The 18,600-nt window shown below is 46.4% G+C and overlaps 1 protein-coding gene across 1 annotated transcript; it reads left to right on the top strand.

The window, feature by feature from the left end:
• Positions 1-1,351: 1,351 nt before the first annotated feature.
• LOC115083539 (gastrula zinc finger protein XlCGF26.1-like) lies at positions 1,352-18,218 on the top strand. The gene is made up of 2 exons (XM_029587423.1): positions 1,352-1,405; positions 14,837-18,218. Exons 1-2 carry the CDS (start codon positions 1,372-1,374, stop codon positions 16,456-16,458), a joined length of 1,656 nt encoding a protein of 551 aa, XP_029443283.1. The 5' UTR covers positions 1,352-1,371; the 3' UTR covers positions 16,459-18,218.
• The last annotated feature ends 382 nt before the right edge of the window (positions 18,219-18,600 follow it).

The raw sequence follows: 18,600 nt of genomic DNA, 5'->3' as shown, positions 1-18,600 counted from the left end.
ACAACACCATACCTCACATCCACAACTCACAACCATTCCCGCTTTTAATATTTTTCAAACAAATTAGAAAATGTTTTCATGCACACCTTCAGCACTTTTTATACAAAATGCCGCAATGTTTGTATAAACTCCAAAAAGGATTCTTGTACGAAATGCAGCAATGTTCATGTAATCCCCAACAGAGGGCCCCCGTTTCACTAGAACATAATTTCTTCAGGGGGGAGGATTTCCATTATAAGACGACAAGTTTACATTGAATCTTTAAGACTGAGAAAACTGTAAACGAAGTTGCATAGATTTTGGAGAAATAGTGGCGCATCACATATGCAGTCAGTATGCTTAGCATCACTGTTGATTACGAATGTGACATCAGCGTTCAGATTCTTAGAATGAGATTTGTAGAACGGCTCTAATCATCCGATTCAATTCGCCCTGAAAAGGTAAATAAAGAGCAACGCTCTCTAAACTACTAAATAAGTAGTGAAATGAACTAAATTAAAAAAAAAACAAACCATCACTAAATGCTTACTAAAGTCAGTTTCCGTTCAAGCTGTTTGTAATAGGGCACCTGCTGCAATACATCTCTTGCCGCATCCCCAGGACAGGTTTGTGAAGCCCTGATCGAGGCTTCAGCTGGTGGGGAGCAGAAAGGGGGGAGCAGAGTGGCTCTTCTCTGCTTTTCTCCGCTCGGTCTCCTCCCTTCGCCCGTGCAGGATTCCTGGAGGGGGAGGCACCGGAGAAGATTTACTCCTGCTGTTCTGTCTCTTACATCTGAAAAGGAAAAGTGTGGGGAGTCCGTTCCAGGCCTTTCCCCCAGAAATTAAGCTCCGATGCTCTGATACAACTTCTGTTTTACTATACAGGGATTTATTCAGGCAGTGACGTTTGATATTCTCTGTCTCCGGTATCGGAGAATCTGTTTGCAGTTTGATTTGCAGACCCCTGATGGCCATGGAGGGAACTGACTCTAGAGGCACGGTGGCCATCCATAAATGACGTCACACTATTCTGGCATGAAATCAACACCCCCCTCCTCATCACAAATCTCCAAGCCCCCTCGTCACAAAAATGGTAACCCCCCTCCCCATCAGAGCATGAGGTCATTTATGGATGGCCCCATACCCAGAGGTGAGCAAGTGTGACAGCATCTTGGGTTGAGGGGTCCTGGCGTCCTCTCTTCCATGATAAAACGTTAGGAGAATAAATCCAGCTGAGATCTAATGCACGCTGAGCCCCTCCTCCCTCCCCCCTCCTGAGTGTTTCTGGTTTGTGTTTCAGGTGCGGGTGACGTTTGAGGACATCGCTGTCTCTTTCTCCCAGGAGGAGTGGGAGTATTTAGATGAAGGGCAGAAGCAGCTTTACAGGGAGGTGATGAAGGAGAATTATGAGACCCTGAGCTCCCTGGGTAAGGATTGCATTATCTTCATTTTTAGTAGACCGGGGGCCTGTTTTACTGAAGGCCATTTGTGACTTTTCTCTGAGGATAAGCAGGATGTTAGTCCTCACACATGGATGACATCATCAGATGGAGCCCCGATGTGGAAAACTTATGTCAGAGTTTCTAGAACTTTGACTAGGCACACTGAGCATGCCCAGCATGCCCTATGCCGCGCGTCCACATGAGGTCCCTCTTCATCCTCTTCTTTTCCGCAGAGCTGTAAGCCTCGTGGTCTGATTGCGCTCACTTTAGCTGTTTTTTGCCTAGTGGAAAACTTCTTTATTCATCGCAGTTATTTTGCGGTTTTTCGGTATTTTTCCATTGCCGGGCCCCTCTCGGTGCCTCCCTGTAGTGTCCTAGTTGGGGTTTTCGGCATTTCTAGTAAGTTTTCTTTCACGGTCAATTCCTCTTGTGGCAGTGGTTCCCCGGTGCCTGCAGGCTATTGACAACCATAGCCATTGTTTAGTGTCTACTGTCTCTTTTCTTTCATTCCATCATTGCCACGTCCAGTTTTTGTTGATGCCTCCGGTAGCCGAGGACCATGTCCATCACGGATCCCCATGAGATATGTGGAAAGCATATCTCATGGGGTCTGAGCCATCAGCATTGGTGGCATTGGCATCGATGGACCTTGGAACCGCACCAATGGACACCGCGCCATCAACATCGGTGGGGGCCGTCGGTTCAGTTAGTGCCGTCAGTGGATTGGAGCGCTAGAGTCCAACCATTGTTGATCTCCTCCAGGTCGAGGATACCAAGTTCATCGTCTTGCCTCAGCACCAAGGAAAGACCAGGCCGAGCATCAAGGGAAGCCTATGAAGCCTGGGAGCATTGCGTGACTCCCGGGGTTGTCGCTTGTGTGCCCAAATGACCCCAAAGGCATGAGGGCTTCAACTTGATGAGATGGATCAGCTCTTCCAGTCGAAGAGGTCTGAGCCATCAACATTGGTGGCATTGGCATCGATGGACCTTGGAACCGCACCAATGGACACCGCGCCATCAACATCGGTGGGGGCCGTCGGTTCAGTTAGTGCCGTCAGTGGATTGGAGCGCTAGAGTCCAACCATTGTTGATCTCCTCCAGGTCGAGGATACCAAGTTCATCGTCTTGCCTCAGCACCAAGGAAAGACCAGGCCGAGCATCAAGGGAAGCCTATGAAGCATAAGCACCAGTCCCCATTGATGCATGGTGCTGGGGCTTTTGCCGTGATGCCCCCGAAGCAACCCTGCAGCAAGGAGGGCCCATCCTCCCTTCGGTGCCAGGGGTCCTAGACGGTTTCCACCAGTCCTGGTGCCAGTTGCCGATCCACCTCATGGGTCCGAGGAACATCTGGTCACTCTTCCTTCCTCCCAGTCGGTGTTGGCATCAGCAATGTTTGAGGAGGAGCTAGAGCATCGAGTCCAACTGGTGGTGGATCAGGCACTGCAGTGCATCACGCACCGATGGCACTGGAGCCGGTGCTGACTGTCATCCGACTGCTGCTGGAGAAGCTCAACATGCTCATCGGTGCATTACCAAACCAGCTGGTGCCAGTTCCTGGGATAGCACCTGTGCCTGGTGGGGCACCAAGGCCTCCCCCTATCAATACAGTGATTGTTGCTGGTTTCAATGAGGAGGAAGCTCCCCCAAGGCTGGCAGAGAATCTGAGGCATGAAGCCCCCCATTCAGTTCTACTGGTGCCTGCACCTCTGGACGAAGGCCAGGTAACCTAGGGCCCCATCCTCTGTAGCATACAGCGAGGATGAAGGTCCCTATGACTCCTGGAGGGATGATCCAACAAAGTCCTCCTCTGAGGGCTCTGATGGTCTCCTGTCAGAACCTTCTCCTCCAGATGAGTGAAGGAAGTCCCCACCTGAAGACCTGACCTTCACAGGATTTGTGAGAGTGATGACGGGTAGCCATCCCGTTTCAACTTTTAACACCAGCATTACATGAGCCAGTACTCGCAGGACATCTGGAAGCAGGTGTATGAGGTGGCTGAGCAGCTGCCTCAACAGCAGCAAGACACCCTCGTGTCGCTGGTGGCACAAGGGCCTGGAGTGCAGGAAACACGAGGTCTGTGCAACCTACAATGTTTTTGAGATGGCATCGAGAGACATTGCAGTGGGAATTGGCGCCCACAGAATAGCATGGCTGTGGCTCTTGGATCTCCGACCAGAGGTGCAGGAACGACTTGCTGATGTGGCGAGTACTGAAGAGAATCTCTTCGGAGACAGGATGAGGGATGCTGTGGCCCAACTTCCAGACCACTGTGAAACCCTCCAATAACTCTCTGCCAGTTCTCCGGACCCATCCTTCTCATCCAGGAGGCGTCAAGACGGGCAGCAAGGAAGTCTTTCTTTCACCTAAGAAAGTACTATCCTCTGCCTCCTTGCCCCCTCAATACCATCAGGGCTCCGACAGCCTTGCCAAGCAGCAGAGAGCCCCCAAACCCCAGCTGGCTCTTCAGTCAACTCCGGAGAAAGGGTTTTGACTGGGCTGCAGGGAGTGTAAGCCAGTTGCCCATACCCGGGATGATGGACCCTCCAGTCGGGGGTAGGCTGCGGTTCTTTGAGAACCAGTGACCGATTATAACCTCAGACCAGTGGGTTCTATCCATTGTCTACCAGGGGTACCAATTGACTCTATTAGGTGTCCCGCCAAATTGCCCTCTGTGCACATATCGTGGGCCAGTAGCACATCAGGAGGTACTACTAAAAGAGCTCTCCTCTCTCTTAACGGCCAGAGTGGTCGAGCCCGCACCACCAGGGCAAAGAGGGTGGGGATTCTACCCCAGGCATTTCCTGATTCCAACGAGAACAAGAGAACTCCTTCCCATCCTAAACCTAAGGGCCTTGAACAAGTTTCTAAAAAAATAAAAGTTCAAGATAGTTTTCCTGGGCACCTTGATCCCTGTTTTGCAAAAAGAGGAAGGAATGGCTATGCTCGAGATCTTCCCCAGTCACAGGAAGTATCTCCGATTCATAGTGGGTGTTGCTGTTCGGGCTCACGTCTGCCCCACGGATCTTCACAAAATACCTGGCTATGGTGGCGGCACACTTCCGCAGGCTGGAAGTGCATGTTTTCCCATACCTGGATGATTGGCTGGTCAAGAGCATGCCTCAGGCAGGGGCTGTTAGGTCCATGCACTTGACTCTTCAGGTGTTGGAATCACTAGGGTTCATTCTCAACTACTCAACGTCCCATCTCAGCCCATCACCTAAATTGGACTTTTTAGGAGCCCTTCTAGACACGGCTCAGGCCAAGGCCTTTCTGCCTCGCCAGAGGGCCGTTGCCTTGGCGACCATTGTGGCAGAGATTCAACAGAGCCAGCAGGTGTTAGCTGGCACATGTTGAGACTGTTGGGCCATATGGCCGCAGGCATCCATGTCACTCCCTTGGCACATTCATACATGTGCAGCGTCTCTCAGGGACTCATTGTTCTGGTGGCGGGTACTTTCTGATCTAGAACAGGGGATCTCCTTTTGGAATCTCCCTATTCAAATTGTGCTAACCATGGATGCATCTACCCTGGGGAGCATGTAAACGGGCTTGGTACCCAGGGTCTGTGGTACGCTCAGGAACATTCTTGTCAAATCAACTTCCTGGAGCTTGAGGCGATCTGGTATCTGCTATGGGCTTTCAGAGATCGGCTCTCCAACAAAGTTGTCCTGATCCAACCAAGTAGCCATGAGGTATGTCAACAAGCAGGGAGGCACGGAATCATACCTCCTGGGTCAGAAAGTGGTCCAGATCTGGTTGTGGTCCCTGTCCCACAGGATGATGCTCGGGGCCATATACCTGACCAGAATGGAGAACGTGGTAGCGGACAGGCTGAGTCAAGCCGTCAGACCCCACGAATGAGAGGTTAATTCTGCAGCCGCTTGATCTTTCAGAGGATTTGTCTTGAATCCTGGTGGCTTCTAGAAAGCCTGCCACTAGAAAGTCCAAAGGACTGAAGTAGAGGAGGTTGGCCCTAAATCCATTCTCCTGCCTCATGTAAAAACTGCTTGATTACCTTCTTCACCTATCGGAGGCTGGCTTAAAACCCAACTCTGTTAGAGTTCATCTTTGTGCAATTGGCGCATACCACCACAGTGTAGATGGTACGCCCATCTCTGTACAGCCTATAATTGTACATTTCATGTGGGGCCTGCTTGATTGAAGCCCCCCCTAAGGCCTCCCACTGTGTCTTGGAACCTCACTGGTGTTAGCTCAGCCCATGAAAGCTCCTTTTGAGCCTCTGTGCACCTGTGACCTGAAGTACCTGACCTAGAAGGTATTTTTTTTTGTGGTGGTCCCTTCAGCGCGCAGGGTCAATGAGCTCCAGGCCTTAGTGACTTATCCACCTTGTACTAAGTTTTATCATGACAGGGTGGTCTTGCGTTCGCACCCTAAATTCCTGCCTAAAGTGGTGACAGATTTCCATCTTAACCAGTCAATCGTCCTGCCAATATTCTTTCCCAGGCCCCATTCACACCAAGGCGAATGAGCATTGCACAGTTTGGACTGCAAGTAAGCCTTAGCCTTCCATCTGGAGTAGACAGAAGCCCATAGACAGTCCACCCAACTTTTTGTTTCTTTTGATAGGAATAGGTTGGGCGTTGCCGTTGCCACAAAGACACAATCCAATTGGCTAGCAGATTGCATTTCCTTCTGTTATGCCCAGGCAGAACTGTATCTTGTCAAGGCTCATTCTGTCAGATCCATGGCAGCGTCGTTGGCCCACTTGCGAGCAGTTCCTGTGGAGATTCACATCTCATTACTGTCTGGATAGGGATGGTTGATGAGGTAAAGAACCCAATTCTCCCAACCTAGGGCCCGCTGTTTGGGTTAAGGCTGTCTCCCCCTTTGTTACCAACATGCTCAGTGTGCCTAGTCAAAGTCCTAGAAACTTGACATAAGTTTTCCATACCGGGGCTCCACCTGATGATGGCACCCATGTGTGAGGACTAACATCCTGCTGTCCTTGGAGAGCACCTGTTACAGGAAAGCAACTCTGCTTGATCCTGAATGCAACTCTTGTATTGCTCTGTGTCTGTGCTGGTAGCTGAAAATGGTTGTTTGGGTCTTTTCACTTGAGTCCAGACCTTGCCGGTCAGTCTGAAACTTATCCCATATTTCTGCTGAGATAAGGAGCTTCAAAAAGACTTACACATATTGTGATATCTCACCTGAGGACACTTGCTGCTGAGCTTCCACAAACTTAAGAACATAAGAAGTGCCCTGCTGGGTCAGACCAAGGCCCATCAAACCCAGCATCCTGTTTATGACAGTTGCCATTTCAGATCATAAATAGCTGGCAGGTTTCCAATTATTGAACTATTTCTTGTATCTCACTCTTAGGGATAAGCGATGGCTTTCCCAAGTCTTCCTGATTAATAACTGTTTATTTCCTTCAGGAATTGTCCAATCTTCTTGCTTTAACCACGTCCTCTGGCAACAGATTCATAGTTTGTGCACTGAGTGAAAAACTTCTTCCTATGATTTGTTTTAAATCTGCGGGTTGTTAGGTTCGTGGACTGCCCCTTAGTCCTAGGGTTGTTTGAAGGGGTAAATAACCGTTCCCTATTTACCCATTCTGATGTGGCTATTAAAGAAATTCTTAATACTGAAAGCTAGAAGAGAAAAGTCTTTAATTAAAAAAGTGTTGCGACTGTTCTCCTCCGGCGTCCCCGGACCGGCAAGACGCTGCCTTCCGCCATGTTCTCCTGAAGCCTAAGGGCGCGCGCGCTGCGCGGCCCCGACTCAAAGTACCATCTGTGGCGCGAACCTCAGGGGCATCCCCCTGAGATGACGTCATCTTCACCGGCTACTTAAGGTCTCTCGTTTTGCTGGCTAATCGAGTTAGCAAAGGTTAATGTTCGTTTACCTAGCTTCCTCCAGGTATCGCTGCGGATGGGATTCGCTCTCCGCTTACCTTGCTACTCTGCATCCTCGGACTTTACCAGGGGTACCCGCTCCTCGGGGGCCTCGCTCTCTCTCTTGCTTTTCAGGTCGCAGTCTGGAACCGGTACTCGCTCCTCGAGGGCCCACGTTCCCGGACCTGCTACTAAATACCACTTCTGCCAGGAGGTCATCACTGCCTACAACACCAGTGAGTTACCATCTCTCTCTCAGAGCTTTCCCTGGAACCGGTACTCGCTCCTCGAGGGCCCACGTTCCCGGACCTGCTACCAAATACCACTTCTGCCAGGAGGTCATCACTGCCTACAACACCAGTGAGTTACCATCTCTCTCTCAGAGCTTTCCCTGGAACCAGGTACTTGCTCCTTGAGGGCCTACTTCATTCCAGCTCCTGGGCTGCTTCATGAGACTATTGTGTGAGTGTTACCATCAAGGGTCTGTTCCTGAACTCTGCATACCCTGCCTACTCACTATATTCAGTTTCTCTATAGTTCAACCATCCTGGGATCGCTGTTCCAGTACCTGAGGGACTACAGCCCTGCCGGGCTATTCCAGCTCACTACTGCCACCTCTGGTGGTTCACTATACAATTTAATAAAAGAATTATTGTGTGTCTGCATACTCTGAGCCTGACCGGTGGCCCCTCTCGGGATCTTCCCCTGTGGGCGTGGTCATCTGCCACCGGCCCAAGGATCCACCCACAATTATCACAAATAATACCAAAAAGCAAATAAGATCTTATGGAGAGTTGCTACAAGTTTACCATGCAGGATGAGCAGGAGCAGTCTCTCAGTGATACGAAGGGTTAAATAGTTTGACACCTCTAATCCATACACCAATGAGATAGCTACTTATAAGCAAAACATTTCTTAAATGATTGATAACACTGGTCTACATCAATTTTGCTGACTACACGATAACAAGTGATCTTTATGTATTTTAGGGTGCTGAATCCAAAAATCACATCCGTTTCCCTCCAGCCACGTCCGGTTTTTCCGCAAAACGCTGCCTACTCATAAACTCTTATAGCAATAATGTAACATTATTATTCAGATATGCTGAATACGCAAAAAGATAATTAATGCGCAGGAAGACATGCTGAATACGCAATAGGCATAACCAATAGGAAGACTGCTTATTAAACAGTTTAAAACTGCTGACATCGGCATTTTATGGCTACATAAGCAGCGTGAAAACCGACGGCAGCATTCGTCGTTCAAGAGGCTTAGAAGTCGCAGCAAATTTAGCTCTGTTAAATCTGTTTTTTTGTTTAATGTGTCATCCAACACTCGAATAGTTCGTGGGCGGTGCCGGAATGATCCTGATATATTCTGCTAACAGTTGTGGCTGTTTTACAACACCCAAACAAAGGACAAATATATCTGACTTTGTACGAAAAGCTTATCATGCATATTTCAGAGTGAAGAACAAGGAGAACGCTTCCACCAAGACATCAAGACCAAGGAAGATAGATACCAAGGCAGATGGAACACAAACATGATGGCAGGCTACTGCTGGTGTTTACAGCGTGACGACCCTGATCATAACTATTCCAGAGCACGCAAAAAGAGAGAATTTCTCCCTAAGAATTAAAATTTACACAACTATTGCTCTCTTGGGTAGACGATAGACTCGTTTTTTGCATGAAACAAATATATTACGTGCCATCGCTTCTTCAGAACATCTTGTTACCCTTGATATTCGACTTTATAATCTTAGTCGAACATTTCTCATTTGTGAAAAAAAATTTGACGTGTTGCGTATTTTTTGACTTCATATTTGGAGTCGGCACCTTTCATTTGGGTAAAATCAGCAAAAACAATTAGGTCAGCAGAAAACTTTTTTTTGCAAATGTAGACCTGTGTAATGAATGATATTTCTACAAGTGACTAATGCAAATGTTCTTGTCTTTAATATATAAATATGGAGAGTGAGCTTAGAGCAAAGCTGCTGCAGGTCTCCCGTATCCCTGGACTTTATCCCACTTTTCAATACATTGAGTGCTAGGAAGCTTCTTACCAGCCGTTTCTAGAAACTTCTGTTTCAAGGTGCCTTTGCCTTGCAAATACTGCATTTCATACTAAGCAAAATGCAGTGCATTACTTAAGAATAAGGACTTGTACTGTGGCTTGCCTTTATATTGCTCCTCTGTACTTCACTAATTAGGAATGTACATTTTACAGGTATATTTATCCAAACTTTCTTTCAGGGCCCCTCTACAATTCCAGCCCACTCCCGATTTCATACATTTCAGTCACATCCCCTCTTAGTCATCTCTTTTCCAAGGTAAAGAGCCCTAATCTGTTTATCCTCTCTCCACAAGGGAGCCTTGCCATCTCCCTTTATCATTTCCGTCGCCCTTCTCTGTAGCTTTATTTTTTCAGAACTCTTTACATAAACATTTTTTCTTGGCCCACATTTTACAACAACTGCAATCGATTCAGCACAAAGTCACAGTGTTTGCAGAGCAAGATGACAGCTGAAACAAAGGCCTTGAAGGGCTGCCTTAATCAAGCAGCTAATGTACGAACTGAAACACAGAGCAGCAATTCATGATAAGGTTTGGGAGGGATATTGGGAGTTTTGGAATGAGAATCATACATAGAGACCTATATATGCTTGTCTTGTTATTAATCTGTATTGTCCCTCTTACAGGGAATTTAAGTGACTCCCACAAGGGACTGTAAAGTATTTCTTACTAATGATGTATGTCTTGTTACCTGAGACTCCTCAAAATGATTGTGCGTTGTCTCTTTTTGTGTGTGTGCTGTAATGCCCTTGTTTTCAAATAAAAAGCTTTAAAAACCCCTAAAAGTTTATCCTGATAATTTAATATAAAGAAGGTGGATATTCTATGATAAAAAATCCCACTAGGGATTGTTGAAGCTATTGTCATTATCAGTTTAAGGTTCTCTCAAAACTGTTCCAGCCGACAATCCAGTCAGTCTGGTGGTTGATCCAGTAAGTAGAGCAGAGAGCATTATCCCTTATCTCCTCAGAGACTGCTCTAAAATACCAGAAAACCCAACTATAAGCACAGGGAGGGCAAGCATACTACTTTATGAGAGAGTGTAATGTGAGTGCAAGTGATTTTAGTGACAGGATTGAAAGGAAGGTAAGGAACAGGCTTAGCGTAGTCTAGTTAATTCTGAAAGTGTGGCTGACGTGCAGGTTTAGAAGTCAGCCTTGACGCAACAGAGAATGAGTGAGTGTAAGAGAGAATGACAAGCAACAAATCTATTAAATAAACGATCACTCTCATAAAGGATGGAAATTGAGCTGTAGCGTCTGCCTAAATTTCTCACCACAGAGATGGATCGAGTATAATCTTCCAATCGCAAAATGGAGAATAGCAGAGACAATAATCATCTGTGAGGAGAATCACAGTTTTGTGTGATTAATCCCTTACAGCTTGATACAGTAAAGTTCAGTTGAAGATTTCTCGTCTGTAACGAGCTCGCTGCGCACAATTCGGACGTGTAAGGCAAACTAGCGATACAGTCTCCAGTTTTGCGCGTCCGTAGCGCTTCTTAAAACAGACGCGTAACCCTTCCCGCACCCGGCATGTAAATGAACGAATTAGCTGTATAATGAAGGAATTAGCTATTCCCCTCCGATACCGTAACGGGCACTCAGGTTCTCTCATTAGTAACGCACTGTTTTGCCGCGGCCGTAACGTGTTAGTTTACCGCCTCCCCCTAGTAGGAGTTAGGACTGTGAGTCTAGTAACAAATCCATTGACACCGCTTAAGATACTCAAAAACAATAAAACACAATTTAAAAAAAAAGCGATACAGAGATGATCGAGAAAATGTAATGCTGTGGGACACATAAAACCTGTCAGAAGAAAAAAAAAAAAATTTTAAATACCTGTCGGAGGGCCGCGTGGTTCCAGGCAGCCGGCGGCGGCGGGAGCCGGGTGGTCGCGTGTTAAATCTAGGCCGCGGGCGGGTGGGCGCCTGTTCCAGGCAGCGGCGGGACACGCGTTAGTTCGAGACGGCCGGCGGGCGGCGGGTGGTCGCGTGTTAAATCTAGGCCGGGTCCACACAGGCGCGCATTCATTCATCCAGGCGGAGGAGCCGGTGGCGAAAGCAGCCGGCTCCTCCGCCTGGATGAATGAATGCGCGCCTGTGCGACCCCTGCGATTCGGCGCTCAAGGCGTGACGTCACGGCATGTGACTGCCTTGAGCGCCAAATCGCAGGGGTCGCACAGGCGCACATTCATTCATTCATCCAGGCGGAGGAGCCGGCTGCTTTCGCCACCGGCTCCTCCGCCTGGATGAATGAATGCGCGCCTGTGCGGACCCGGCCTAGATTTAACACGCGACCACCCGCCGCCCGCCGGCCATTTCGAACTAACGCGTGTCCCCCCGCCGCCGCTGCCTGGAACAGGCGCCCACCCGCCCGCGGCCTAGATTTAACACGCGACCACCCGGCTCCCGCCGCCGCCGGCCGCCTGGACCCACGCGGCCATCTGAAACTAACGCGCGTCCACCCGCTCCCCCCCCCCCCCCGCCGCCCGGAACAGGCGCCCACCCGCCCGCGGCCTAGATTTAACACGCGACCACCGGCCCCCCCGGATCCCGCCGGCCGCCTGGACCCACGCAGCCCTCCGACAGGTATTTAAAAATTTTGATTTTTACACTTCCTGGTGCCTGTCATTTCAAATGTCATTTGAAATGACAGGCACCAGCGCACCCTGGTTACTGTATAGGCGCTGTATTAAGCGCCTATACAGTAAAATGGGTTACGCGGGCATAACCCTTCCCTACCGCTTTAAAGCCGCGGCATGCATTTGCATGCGATTAGAGGAGAGTATCGGGGAGTTAGTGAAGAGAACTGTGCGTGCGGGGAGGAAGGGTGCGCCTGACACTACCTGACACTACCGCACTGTTTCTACCGCGGCCTTACTGGATCGACCTGTTAATGCTGATGGTCATAAAATCAGAATAAAACCTGATGGTGTCTAGGAACTGATATCACAAAACCCCAGGGAAGAAGCAGGCTATCTAGGGAAGGTATAACAGCCTTGGTTTAGAACCTGGAGTCTGATTCCATCCCAGGATTAATCAGTACTGCCTCTCAAATTTAGCTGATAGCAGAGGATACAATCCCAGTGCTATCTGATTCTAGCTGAATAATACATTTGAGTGTGAATCTGAGAATAATTCTTAGCAGAATGAGAGTATGCATCTTTTGATAAAAAAACATAATAAAACTGAATTCTAACAAAGCTCAACACCCTGACATACAGCTGCAGAAAAGTGTGAGCAGACCCAGGATAAGGAAAGCTGACCACAGCGTTCCTGTATTAATAGAGCACCCGAGGGAAGTATTTCCAAACGCCAAGGGCCGGATTTTCAAAAGGTTACGTGCGCGCCGGACCTATTTTCAAAAGGCCCGGCGAGACGTGAAAAAGCCCCGGGACGCGTGTAAGTCCCGGGGCTTGCAAAAAGGGGCGGAGCAGGGGCGGGGCCAGAGGCCTCCGACAGAGCGGCCATTGCTGCTCTGTCGGAGGATTGCGTGCCAGCAGGTTGCTAGCAGGCGCAAAAGGTAAGATCAGCATTTTGGGGGGGGGGGGGGGTTAGAGTTGGGCTAGGGCGGGAAGGTTAGGGGAAGAGGGGGAAGGTCAGGTTAGGGGGGAGGGAACGGAGGAAGGCGCGCATGTTATAAAATCGGGCGTATATGTGCGCGCACCGGGTAGCGCGCGCACATATAGGCCGCGTGCGCTCCTTTTAAAATCTACCCTTAAGGGTCTCTGCATAACAGGGTTACCCCAGCAATTAATACAAAGTGCGTGATTGTGTCAGACACTGAGATAAGAGAGGAAAGTGTGTGTGAGAGGTTTTTTTTTCCCCCCTCACCCTCAATCATTGGAGAGATTCCTCTGTGCTTTAGTTAGGCTAGCGAAATTGAATTACTTTTCTTTTGCACAGATAGTTAGCGAAGGTCAACAAGAGCTCATGGACAACATAAAGGGAACATCTAATTTAGTACATCATCAGAAGAGCCATGGTGAGAGAGTAGTCGAGGAACACTATATTGTTTTGATTAAAGTATAGTGAGAGAGGAAACTCCAACTCTGCATCCGGAGACAATGTTCTCAATGCAATCAGAAGACAGTACTAGAGGGAGAAACAGCTTCTGGCTACTCAAGCCTCGTCCACCACCTGCGCTCAGCCAGCAACTCATGCGAGCCGTTCCTAGTGGGGATGACGATTCCTTTCCACAGACCTCGGTCAGCTTAAGTGTATAATGCAAGGGCAATTACGCTGTCAATTCTAGTTGGACTCCAGGACTGACATCCTCAAAGAAAGTATGGAGCAAGAGAGACAGGGAGAGACATTTAAAGGAACAGGCGCAAGAAACAGTGTTAGGGCAACTGGAAAGAAAGCATAAACTACAAAACAGCTCGAGACTCACAGGGACTGAAACATAACAGAGAAAGAGCAGATGAGAATAAAAGAAAGAATACTGGAAAACATACAGAGAGAAAGAAGAGAATAGACCTTCTCTCTCCTTATCGGCACCTGTGGTTGGTATCTGTACGCAGCTGCACCTGGAAAACAACATTTTAACCCAAAGACTCACATTCTTTAAGGTAATAGTTAGTGTATCATTTACAGAGAAACTAGAACAGGCTATAAAAGAACCATACTGAGCTGATTGTGTAGTAGATGCTTGAGAGAATCGGTTCTCTTCAGGGTTATTGATAATTAATGAGAGAGAGATTGTGTTAGTTGTGAACATTCGTGGTGCATCGACAAAGGATTCACCAATTGTTGTTGTTAGCCATTAAAATTGTTATAATAAATTGACAACTACGTTTTTTGAAAATCTATATAGATTCCATCTAATTCTACTCATTTTCAAGACTCTGTCTTCCCTCTGGGTGGGTTTCATTCCTTGCTTCTTTTAGAAAGATCCAACAGGAGGAAGAGCAACATTTTCCTCTCTTAATCCTCACCTTTGGTATCATCACACAGTGACTCAATCATTAACAGCAGAAACCTCATTAGTTACCATTGTCACCTTAGCTCACTGAAGTGGGAGAGTCACGGCTCCAGAGTTACGGGCTGGTGAGATTTTGATTTCCAGATGTCCTGAGATTATCATGGAATAGGAATGGGGGGAGGGGCACACAAACATTTTCCTCTCGCTGACACTGACACAAGTGTTCATTCTCTCACTCACACTCTCTCCCTCACACACAAACACACAGGTTCTTTCTTCCTCATACACATATACTCTCATATACAAACCCTTTCTCTCTCTCACACATACCTCTCACACATGCATCAACCCCTAGTGAGTACATACTTAGGTCTCCATTTCTCATCTCATAGTGCTTTTGGTGCAGACCACACAACACTGGTAGCTTTTCATGGACACTAGAGATTAGTCAGAGGTGTGCAACTATATCACTGTGTGACAATTCTAGAGCAGTGATTACAAGATCTGAAACATTGGTATGGTCACTAATACTTGGTTAATGCTTTCTCTTCTCACCAGCAAGTGATGAGATCACCCAAAATATAAAAGAGGAGAAGAATCGAAAAGAATATCCTATGGGAGTAGGACTGAACCCAAGAGAATCAGGAAATGTGTTTGTGAATGTTTCCCAGAGAACTGAGAGGAGAAACATAAGCAATAATAGTGAGCAGAAATCAGATGAGAAGCAGCGAGATCCTGCAGGAGACTCACCGGATGGAGTCACTACATGTGAGAGAAGTGACAGGGAGTTCACAGATATCCCAGAGCACCAGAGACATCTGCGAAGAGACAATCCCTTCCAAAGTAATAACAGTGATCAAATGAATTCTGATGTCCACCAAAAACAGGGGAAAAGGAAGAAATCCTTTCTGTGTGACTCCTGTGGAAAAAGGTTTGTTATGAAATCTAATTTAATGTTGCGAAAGAAATCCCACCCACTCAAAATTCTATGCAATAAATGTGGGAAAAGTATCATTGAGAAGAACAAACTAAATATCCATCTGAAACCACAAACAAGAGTGAGAGCCTTTCCATGCATTGTATGCAGCAAAAGTTTCATGTGCAAGGACGTTCTTATACAACATAAAAAATTACACACTAGAGAAAGACCATTCTCATGTACTAAATGTGGAAAATGTTTTGTTAGGAAGACAAACCTTTCACAACACCAGAAAATCCACACAGGAGAGAGACCATTCTCATGTACTGAATGTGGTAAATGTTTTATTATGAAAGCACACCTCTCACAACATCAGAGAATCCACACGGGAGAGAGACCATTCTCATGTACTGAATGTGGAAAATGTTTTATTACGAAGGCAAACCTCTCACAGCACCAGAAAATCCACACAGGAGAGAGACCATTTACATGTACTGAGTGCGGGAAAAGCTTCATTACCAAAAATACACTAATCTTGCACCAGAAAATCCACACAGGAGAGAAACCATTCTCATGTTGTAAATGTGGACAATCTTTCATTAGGAAGGTAAGCCTCTCACATCATGAGAATATTCATACAGGCAACAAACCATTTACATGTACAGACTGTGGGAAAAGCTTCCTTTGGAAGGCGACCCTAAGAAGACATCAAGATATACACACTAGTGAGAAACCATTTTCCTGTTCTGAATGTGAGAAACACTTTGTTTGCAGGGATTTACTAAAATCTCACCAGAAAATCCACACAGGCAAGAGGCCATTCTCATGTACTGAATGTGGAAAATGTTTCATTAGGAAGACAAGCCTCTCACAACACTGGAAAATCCACACAGGAGAGAGACCGTTCTCATGTACTGAATGTGGGAAATGTTTTATTATAAAGCTACAGCTCTCACGACATCAAAAAGTCCACACAGGAGAGAGACCATTCTCATGTACTGAATGTGGAAAACATTTCATTAGGAAGGGAGACCTCTCTCGACACCAGAAAACCCACACAGGAGAGAGACCATTCTCATGTATTGAATGTGGAAAATGTTTCATTAGGAAGACAGACCTCTCTCGACACCAGAAAACCCACACAGGAGAGAGACCATTCTTATGTAGCAAATGTGGAAGATATTTCAGTATGAAATATCACCTCTCACAACATCAGAAAATCCACACAGGAGAGAGACCATTCTCATGTACTAACTGCTGAGAATGTTTCATTATAGAGGCACAGCTCTCAGAACATCAGACAATCCATACAGGTGACAAACCATGTATATGCTCTGAGTGTGGAAAAAACTTCCTTCAGAAGGCAGACCTCAGAAGACATCAAAATATACACACTGATGAGAGAACCACTGGTGAAGGAAAAGAATACAAGAAAGACATTGCCGATAGAGGTGTCAGAAACCAGTGATTATTCTGTGGATTATATGGAGAAAGCAAAGATCCTTAAGTACCCAAAGATGCAATCAGAGACCAAGAAAATGTGGCAGAAATATACAGAAATAGTCCCATTTTCATGTGGTGAAAGTAATAAAAACTTCAGTTAGAAGAGCAACTTCACAAAACACATGAAAACCCATACAGGGGAGAGAGTAATTTGGCATAAAGTACTGAGAGTGAAGAGTGCCTTAACAGCATGAAATAAGATACAATGATACCTTGTCCCTGGTTTTCTGTAATGCTCTGATTTTATCTATTGTGTATGCTTTCACTGTAACCCCGCCCTGAACTTTGGAGGATGTGGGCTAAAAATTAATTTTAAATAAATAAATACAAGCTTGCAATCCCTGCATGATCATGCAGCTTTGGAATTGACCTCATAAATATCTTGAAGAATTGGAAGTAAAAACAAGAAAGCTCCACCATGCCCATCAGGTTATCCATAAAGAACCAGTGCATGCTGGGATTGTACAACTCTAGAGCTGAAGGAGATGTGGGTCTTATTGAAATTGATTACTGCTTTTCTGCACCATTGTTCAAATTGTAAAGTTTGTTATAATTGCACCCCTGTTTCTTGTGAACCAGCATGATGGGACTACCGTCTTGAATGTTGGTATATAAAAAACTTAAATAAATAAATAAATAAAATAGAGCTACCATAATAGGCCTTCAGGCGTACTTAATTAATTAATTAATTTATTTGTTTTTATATACCGACATCCATTGGGGTCTATCATGCCGGTTTACATGTTAACGCAGAGAATAGAAAGACTACAGTGTCTTAATATTATTACATTGTAACGCAGGCAACTCAACAATTAATGTAATTACATTTTAACAGAGGGAAAACATGGTAACAGGGGTACGTCAAACTTAATGCCATCAACGGACCCAAATGCTAAAATAGTGCAGCGGTATGAAAGCGAGAGTCTCAGTCCTTAAGCTAGGACAATCGTTCTGGCGAATAGAGTGAATGACTGAAAATCCATCTGTAGACAAAGGGAAAGGCGCTACAGAATTAGCAAAACATGAGAAGAAACGTTTTAAAGAATCAGACCAGCAAACAAGGAAGGATAATTGGCAGAAGCATAAGTACAGTGGGAAGTAGAGAGAACTACTTCAGCAACCCCACGTGGATCAAGAGTCGACACAGCAGTGGTGGAGGAGAGGTCAATTCAGACCTATAGATGAGAGATTGTTAATTGCAGCCCAGGATAGGGGGCTACGGACGAGATGGTTCACAGCCAGCAGAGAAAAGACCGGTAAAATGGACAAATACAGATTCTGTGGAATGGAACGGGAAACAGTTACACATCTTGTTGCTGGATGTGATGTGCTGATGTCAGAAGTCTTATATAGAGAGAGGCAAAACAAGGTAGCACAGCGTATTCATTGGAAGATGTGTAAATATTATAACACTGATGTACCAAATAAACATTGGGAGCACAACCCTAATACAATAGTGGAGAATGAAGAAGTTGTGATCACCTCAGATATTCCTATTCCCACAGAAAGGAAGATTGATGCGTGGAAAACCAGATAATGTGGTGAAGGAGAAGAACACAAGAATGGCATTATTGACAGAAAGTATCAGTCAGCAGCAATTATTCTGTGGATTATATAGAGAAAGCAAAGCCAGCCTCCTTTTGGCCCCTAGTGTTGCCTTACCAGGTTTTTTTTCCCCTTGATCTGGGTAAGAGACGAGATCAGGTTCAATCGAATCCTGTGTCCTCCTCTTCTCAGCAGTGGGCAGTTCTCCAGACGATGTTGGGGTCAATGGGATCCCTTGTTGCCAGTAATGTGATTGGGATGGTGTTGGGCCAGCTAGAGGAAGATGCCACCTTGAATCCTGGACACTGCACCTCTCCCTCTGCACCAGTATTCCCTGAGTCTCCTTCTTTGATTG

The sequence above is a fragment of the Rhinatrema bivittatum genome, chromosome 2 (assembly GCF_901001135.1).
Source record: "Rhinatrema bivittatum chromosome 2, aRhiBiv1.1, whole genome shotgun sequence".
Classification (NCBI taxonomy): Eukaryota; Metazoa; Chordata; class Amphibia; order Gymnophiona; family Rhinatrematidae; genus Rhinatrema; species Rhinatrema bivittatum.
This window is presented reverse-complemented; position numbering and strand designations above follow the sequence as displayed.